The following is an 8500-nucleotide window of genomic DNA, read 5'->3' on the forward strand; positions in this document are numbered from 1 at the left end:
TTCACCCAGAAACTGGGGATGTCTACAATGATCAGAAGTGTTCCCTTGACTTTGGAACTCTCTGTTTTCTCTTATTTTCTTTACATTTTGTTCTTTATACTCTCTTCTCCCTGTCACTGAGGTCTGAAAAAATATATAATATATTTTTTGCCTGCCTCTTCATCTCTTCTCCACCTTTCTCGCCGCCTTCTCTAAGTGTCTGCAATAAGTCCTATAGCACGTCTGCTTCTTTAACAGTTATGTTTATAATTCTTGTTCAATATGTTTTGAAAACTGTAAATGAATAAGAAATCCATCATGATTTGGCATTAAATAAGAGTTTATAGAGCAAAAGCTTAATATCTTGGCCTTATAACTCCACCCTGTTACAATTGCCAACCCTGTTATAAGAAAAAAGAAAAGCTAATTATGTGATGAAAGACAAGCTAGCACTTGGTGAACACTGAGAACTGGGAATGTTATGATTTATCACACCATAGAACTATTCTAAAACACAGGAAATAGGTTTATAAAACATTATTACTTACTCTGCTTGTAGATGTTTTTCAGCCATGAATAACTGTACAATAGAGGTGGTGTGAAGGGAGGGGCTGCTAGGTATTTTAAGGTCACAGGTTAGACAATCAATTGAACTAAAATTGAACTCAAATTGATCAAAAACAATTATGTGTTAAATATTAGTATTACAAAATAAATTAAATGGGAACTATCAAGTGTTTTCATCATAACTTGATTTTGAAAAAATAAATGAATTGAGGCACGACAGTTAAATTAATTTGCCTTTTATTATCTTTGTATTTTATTGTAGGGGGGGAGAAATATATATGATAATATTAATAAAATAAATGTCAGCCTTAACACAAAATATAATACATTATGGCATAGGGACTTAATAGACAGAGCCTGGAGACAACTAGGTTTTTTTTTTTTTTTTTTTTTTTAAAATTTGAACAATATAACAAAAATAAATACAATTTACAAATTCAAAAAAGTAAGTACTTTGCATGGTTTATAGCTAAATTAATCAAGACAGGGTACTGTATGTCTATTTGTATAGAACTTTTCAGTTACAAGAAGATACAAAGTGCTGTACATGAAGATCACATAAGAAAATAAAACACAGAAAATAGGCAATTGCAGTGGTATAATAAAGGAAGATAAAGTAAAAATGGAATACAAATTTACACAAATAATATTTTGCTTAACAGTCAAAAATGAGAGTCCAGGGCTACTTCAGACATATTGATTTTTAACCTTTGTTTTAAGCAATTAAGGCTTTCAGCACTAAAAGTCTTTTGGAACTATATTACAGATATTCCAGATAAGTACAAGAACTTAAAGCTTAAAGATTTTGCGTGTTTGTTTATAGTTCTTGAAATGCATAGTTGACTTAAGCCAGAAAACCTGAGAGGTCTAGGTAGTTGATACACTGACAACAAGTCTGTAAAGTATTTGGAGGCTAGGCCATTTAGTGATTTACGTACGCATGATTGCAGCAGCCACACCGATCCGTCTATCGATCTCCCGCTCCATTCTTCCCTAACTCGTGAACAGGACCCCAAGATACTTGAACTCCTCCACTTGAGGCAGGAACTCTCCTCCAACCTGAAGGGGACAAGCCACCTTTTTCCGGTTGAGAACCATGGCCTCGGACTTGGAGGAGCTGATTCTCATCCCGGCCGCTTCACACTCTGTAGGTCTTGGCAGGAGGGAGCCAGCAGAACTACATCATCCGCAAAAAGCAGGGACGAGATCCGCTGCTCCCCGAACCAGACCCCTCCAGTCCTTGGCTGCGCCTAGAAATCCTGTCTATAAAAGTTATGAACAGGACTGGTGACAGAGGGCAGCCCTGTCGGAGTCCAACATGCACTGGGACTCCTTCTCCGCTTGTACAGAGAATGGATGGCCTCTAATAAAGGGCCCCCGACTCCATACTCCTGGAGCACCCCCCACAGGGCAGCATGAGGGACACGGTCATTGTTTCTCTGTCCTTTAGACAAAATCTTCATTTTTGTTTGTTTTTTTTCAACATTAAGATCTCTAGTTCCAGTGGGGTGAAATTGGCACTTTCTGTTGTCTGTTGTCATGGTGACTCGTTGGAATCGGTGCTTCACTGATAATGGCTTATCATACTCATTACACACAATCTAAACTCTGACTACTTGATTGTACTAATTCATAGGAGCCGTTCTTAAACCGATAACTCAGAGTTCCTGACATTAGGCTAGATAAGACTGCCTTAAGTTCAGGAAGTAATGGACTTGTGCATAGAGCCCATTACTGCTTCAGACTCATTTAGCATAAGAAGTTTTGTTTAAACTGTTACTGATAGAGTGATCACTTTGGGCAAAAATAACCAAGTTCTGATTGCTTTCTCTGGTTCCTTATTGATGTAAAAAGTAACAAATTCTTAGATGAAACATGGAAAAACCATAAAAGAGGAACAAAGTAACAGATAAGGGGAATTCATAATGCTGACTAAACAGCCAGTGCCAGCTATTCAGTGCTTTACTTTAAAGAATATGTGATAATTAAAAGCTATGCCATGGCATTATGTGCTTATGTTTCGATTCCAAAGATTATGTGAGTTTTGATGGGTCTGTAATATATAAAAAAAAGTTCTCCATCAAACAATAGTTGGTTGAAGTCATATTAGATGAAAATCAAAGTTCCCAGATCCTTGTTCTAAACACAAAAACAATGCTTCTCATCTGGATTTGCTATATCAGATTCAAAATGACCAAAAACCTGGCAAATGTCCTGCAAGTGAAGGCTGGAACAACAGTTGCAATCATTAGTGTGTAACCTACTGACTGTGAGGATTAAGACTTGCAGCTCTCTCTTCAAAGATGAAAAAAGTGTTCAGTCCAGGCTTCTATCCAGTTGATCCTGCTCCTTGTTAAAACCTGTGATCTAGTTGTCTGTGACCAAAAAAGCCTGCCACTATTTTTCTTTCTGTATGCTGACTTGTGGTCTTTGTATACTTTTATATTGCACAATAATTCTTTGAAAGTTTTGGTAGTGTCACAATACCAAATCACATTCTCTTGAACAATTTTATTGTAAACAGACAATTTTCTAGCTATTTAACAAAAACACAGACTAATATCTGTAGCTTGGGTACCCTATTAGTGCTTTTTTCAAACCCTCCTAAATAAGACATACTCTGACTGGAGTTTGCTATGGGTAAGATACTGTTCTGTTCTATCAAAATACTTCTACAAAGCAATTAAGCTGTTATCTGAGAGTTTTTTTGGTTTGTTTTGAGTTCCTGTAAAGTACTGAATGATGTTTTTGTCTTCTATTTGTTGCAGCTGAAGCCTTTGACATGACTCAACTCATAAACTATGCTGTTTCAAACACAACCTGCTCTATGGTCTATGGTAGCAGATTTGATTATAATGACAAAGAGTTTCAAACAATTGTCACCCGAACAACCCAAGGCCTTTATCTTCTGGGCTCACCAGCAATACAGGTGATGTATCATTGGTTTCAGTGTAAAAATAAAACAAAGAAAAAAATTATATACAAAATAAAATGAGGACATTGTGGAGTTTTTTTTTATTTTTTATATATGATATGTTCTTTAATAGCTCTACAACTTGTTTCCAAAAATCGGAAAGCTGCTGTTTTTTGCCAGGAAGAAATTGAGAGATATATTTGCTGCCAATAAAAGACACCATTTGATGCTACTAAATCGACTGAAAAAGACCCTCAATCCAGACATGTGCAGAGGAGTTGCTGATGCCTTCCTGGTTCGTCAACAACAACATGAGGTTAAGAACCTTAATACTGCATCACTAAAAACAATATATTATGATTTTTAATATTGTTGAGGTGGGGGCACACATATCAACCCTGTGCTCTTCTTTTTGGTCTATTTTTTTAACATTGTGTGCATGTATTGCATCCTACACTTAAATCTAACACGCACAGTGGCCTAGACAGGTCACTTTATTTTACATTAACCTACTTAGGCAAATCTCTCCACTATAAATATTATATTCTAGTGTTTATAGCAACATATCTTGGCTCTTCATGATTAACCGTCTCCATAGAAACGGAGCTGAAGGAGCCGACATAAAGCCATGATGCATGGTCAGGTGGTCAGTAAGGTTATGGAAGCATCCACACCAACCACTTACCCCTAATGTCTTTCTTGCCAATGTAAGATCCCTGGCTAACAAGTTAGAGGAGCTGGACCTACAGGTAGTAATAAATGTAATGGTGAAGCAATGCTGCATTTTCTGTAGACAGAAACCTATTTTTACTTCTCCATCCCAAAGCTTCTAGAGAGCAGGCTGCAATCCAATCCTGAAGTTTGGCACCCAACAAAGCACTCAACTCCGCACAAACAGGGGGATCAAAAAACTTTTACCTGACAAGGAGACAGATACACATTTAAAGGCATTAAATTACATTCATGCAATTCTGCCTTGTAACCTCACAATGAAATAAACAGACATTCAACAAATTGACACAAGCTTAGACAACGGACACAATGCGTGGAATCAGCTCCTGTCTGAGTTCAAGATGTTGGACACTATTTCATTGGACTTATTTCAAGCGGTTCTATCAGGTCTAACATCTAAAACACTGTAAAACAATGAAATAAAGGCTCAGAGTCAGAATTCTGTTTACTCGCGAGGAGAGTAGGAAGAGGCCGTGCAGGTACATCTCCACCCCACTCTGCCGGTCTTCAGCTTTCTCCTCACTATTTATTAAAGTCGGGGGGGTCCCTAGTTACACAAGCTGAGGTTGCGCTAAAGGAATAGGAAACAAGAAATACAATTCAATTTGCAGCCTCAGTGAACAGGTCAATTTGCATTTAAATGTCTTGCGTCAAATGATCCGAGAACCTCCTGGTTTCGTTAAGCTTGAGCAATACTTCCTGAGAGTTGACCCTATACTGCTTGTGCATCACCTCTCTGGAACAGTGTAATATGTCACACATTATACATCATAAGAACAAACATTAAGTATCTTATAAATAATTATTCCAACAGGTTCTTAAACATAGACAACAAGCCTCTATGAAACAGTTTTACTGTTTTGCCAGGCAAACAAAGTGGCGGGTGTGTCTCAGGCCATGGATCCCAAAGGGAAAAAAAGGAAGATACCTGATGTGAACAGAAGAAGAATGGACTGAATCATTTGCTTTCATTACCAATTAGGGAGGATATCCTGCATGTTTGCTTTGTAATAAGATGTTGTCAAAAAATAAAGAGTCATTTGGAAAGGCATTTCCAGGGAATGCATGCTAAATATGCAGCCAACCACCAAGTTGAAAGTGAGAGAAAAAGTGCGTTTGCAGAACTTGTGGATAAATTAGAGGAGCGCAAATATAGATTTAAGAAGTAGATTGCATCTCCAAACTCCACTACTGCTGCTAGTTTTGTTGGAAGCATAGAAAACCGTCCACAGATCGAATAGGTAGCGCTCTGGCGCAGGGATGGGAATTTTCTTCATTTTATTCCACAAATCCACAAAATAAAAATAAGGAACGCTGGTGATGGAGGATGTAGGATTTCTGGATAGAGAGAGCAGAAACATGTCCAGCATAGAAAGATTCCTTTATTGTGTTTCTATAATTTCATCAATGCAACAGAACCTAAAACGCACGGTGTAGCGGCACGCAGTGTTCACCGTGATTGAGCCTCTAATGAATTAAAAAATAAGAATGAATACCAGTCTCTAAAAATGTAAAGTTAATGGAGGAAAGTAAAAAATCCCCAAACACTTTATGGTTATAACTAATGCAAAATATAGTCTTTACCTGCAATGATTAATGGGGTTTAATAACATAGGAAGAACATACTCAATAGACTTTAAAAAATTAATCCATAATTTTCTCTCCACAACACAATTCTAACCAATTTCTCCTCACAATAAATATAAAATATATGCAATAAAACAAAATCTGAAAATGGTATGGATACCACTCCAGGGCTCAGGACAGTTACATTTTTCTCAGACAATCTACTGTATGACCATTTACATTACTACTTTAAGATAATGTCTTCGTGCAATGCTGTTTACTTGTAGGAGGCTGGGATCACCAACTCTCACTACCACAATGACAACCTCCTAGTGACAGTCATGAATCTGTTTTCTGCTGGGACTGAAACAACTGCCACAACACTGAGATGGGCTCTGATGTTTATGGCCAAGTATCCAAAAATCCAAGGTGGGGAGTTACTTCTCTATCAAGATTAATTCTGTATGGATTACGTAAATAATGACATTTATCCTTTACTTGGATTTTTCAGACGACGTAAGACAGGAGCTAAAACGCGTAATAGGAGATCGGCAGGTGCAGGTTGAGGATAGACAGAACCTGCCTCTGACAGACGCTGTCATCCATGAGACACAGAGATTTGCCAATATTGTTCCTTTGGCTATTTTTCATAAAACAAGCGAAAACATAGTCTTCAAGAATTATTTGATTGAGAAGGTGAGTTCTTATGCTCGGGGAAGTAAACAGATAATTACAGATATATTGTTTTTAGCTAAATAAAGCCATCTTAACTACTTGATTGACTATAATCTAACCATTATATTGTAACAATACAGACCAGTAAAAGTCAATCAGACCAGATTATGTTATAAAGCTGCTTTTATGCCAATAATAAGATAAAGTCAGTGCTCTGAAACCTCTTGTTTAGAAACAAAAATTGTCAGATATAAGTAGCTGGTATGTTTAAAAGAAGAAGACAAATTTCTTAACAAAGTTATCTGAGTTTAATTACTGATCAACCATTGTGCAAAGGAAACGGGCAATAATGAATTATAAATCACTGAATTATAAATCAATGGCTGTTAATCAACAGTCTTTAGTTTAGCATATCTGCTTATTAACATACTGTATTTATAATATAAATTAGCTTAAACTTAGGGCTTGTCCGTGGTTCTACTATGATTTCAAAAACTGTTGAAATCATGCAACCCTGACCAGCTGCATGTTTTTCTTAAAGAAGCTGAACAACTCCTTCACTATTTAATTTATTCATCCATCCATCTTCTTCTGCTTATCCGGGGTCGTGGGGTAGCAGCTTCAGTAGGGAGAACCAGACGTCCCTCTCCCCAGCCACTTGGGCCAGCTCCTCCGGGGGAATCCCAAGGCGCTCCCAGGCCAGCTCAGAAACATAGTCCCTCCCCAGCGTGTCCTGGGCCTCCTCTGGCTGGGACGTGCCTGGAACACCTCACCAGGGAGACGTCCAGGAGTCATCTTTACCAGATGTCCGAGCCACCTCAACTGGCTCCTCTCGATGTGGATGTGTAGTTAATTTAATTAAAAGCTAATAAATGATCCAGTTAGGGTCCTTTATTGATACTGGATTTGGCAATAGAATAGAATAGAATAGAATAAAATAGAATAGAATAGAATTGATGGTGCAGCAATGACCAATCTCCTTCCTTGATGACAGTTTCAGTTGGAGATTACCCATTTTGTTGCCCAAAGAGCGGACGTTGGAGAGCAGGATTGATGGAAGCGGAGGTCTGTGGGGATTCCTCCTTAGCTTCACAGTTATCCCCCCTCTGCATCCTCGTTTTCTCCATCTTGCACATCTCTTCCTCCGGCAGTTACATTCCGCTGTTGTTTTGTTGACATCCGTCCGTAACACTCTGTAGTTTTTTAAATGGTCAAGAATGTCTGGATTTAATACATTTTGTGACCGTAGCTCCAGCAGGCATTGGCGATCATAGATGTTGGTTATATGTCTAGTCTGTATCGTATTTAGCTGCATATTATGTGAACTTATCAAAATTGTCGAGAGGAGCCGTTCTTGGTCGCTGCTTTGGAGCACTGGCAATGTGTTATATTATTATGTGTTGGATGATCCCAACTTGACAGTAAACTGAGGCACTCTCTTTATCCAGAATTGAGGTCTTTCATCTGCACTCAAATGAAAAGTGGGGTATCTTCAATCAATGGAAATAATCCAATCAATGGAAATGGGAATACTAATTCACCAAGGAAAAATCTGACAATATCCTCCAGGGTTCTACCAGCAAACCCAGGCAAAAAATAGGAAAATAAATTAATAATTTGAAAAAATCAATCAGCATTTCCTTTGAAGTTTGATCAGAAAACCCCTGGAAAACCCAGATGTCATTTTCCTTTGAGAAACAGACTTTGGCTCCACTGCTTGGGTCAGAAACAAAAATAATTATTCTTGTGAATACTCTGACCATTAATTTAGAGAATAAAATAAGATGGTGGTGTTTCTTGCTTGGCTCCGCTGAGATCGTGTTAGGTTTCTGTTTCTCTTATGTTTTTCTTTTGCTCCTTGATTTCTAGTGTTTAGTTTTCTTTTCACCATGTTTCTTTATTCTAGTTATTTGATTATTATTTTGTTGATGTTTTCTTATTAGTTCCTGTCTTCCAGCTTTTTATTTGTTATCCTCTGCTGCCCTCTTGTGTCCTCTTTCTCTTGCTCTGTTTTCTTTTCTGCTCTCATCTGTGTTCAATTCCCTCATCAGCCTTCTTCCTGTTTCT

The 8500-nt window shown here is 37.8% G+C and overlaps 1 protein-coding gene across 1 annotated transcript in view; it reads left to right on the forward strand.

Annotated features, from left to right (window-relative positions):
* The window catches only part of LOC107095916 (cytochrome P450 2K1-like), a 12864-nt gene that overhangs the window by 2716 nt on the left and 1648 nt on the right, over window positions 1–8500 (forward strand). The window contains exons 2-5 of the mRNA XM_015392287.1: window positions 3315–3475; window positions 3594–3776; window positions 6046–6187; window positions 6270–6454. Coding sequence (XP_015247773.1) covers window positions 3315–3475; window positions 3594–3776; window positions 6046–6187; window positions 6270–6454 — 671 coding nt within the window. The remainder of the gene's footprint in view (window positions 1–3314; window positions 3476–3593; window positions 3777–6045; window positions 6188–6269; window positions 6455–8500) is intronic.

Source organism: Cyprinodon variegatus, unplaced genomic scaffold (assembly GCF_000732505.1).
Source record: "Cyprinodon variegatus isolate N-32 unplaced genomic scaffold, C_variegatus-1.0 Scaffold584, whole genome shotgun sequence".
Classification (NCBI taxonomy): domain Eukaryota; kingdom Metazoa; phylum Chordata; class Actinopteri; order Cyprinodontiformes; family Cyprinodontidae; genus Cyprinodon; species Cyprinodon variegatus.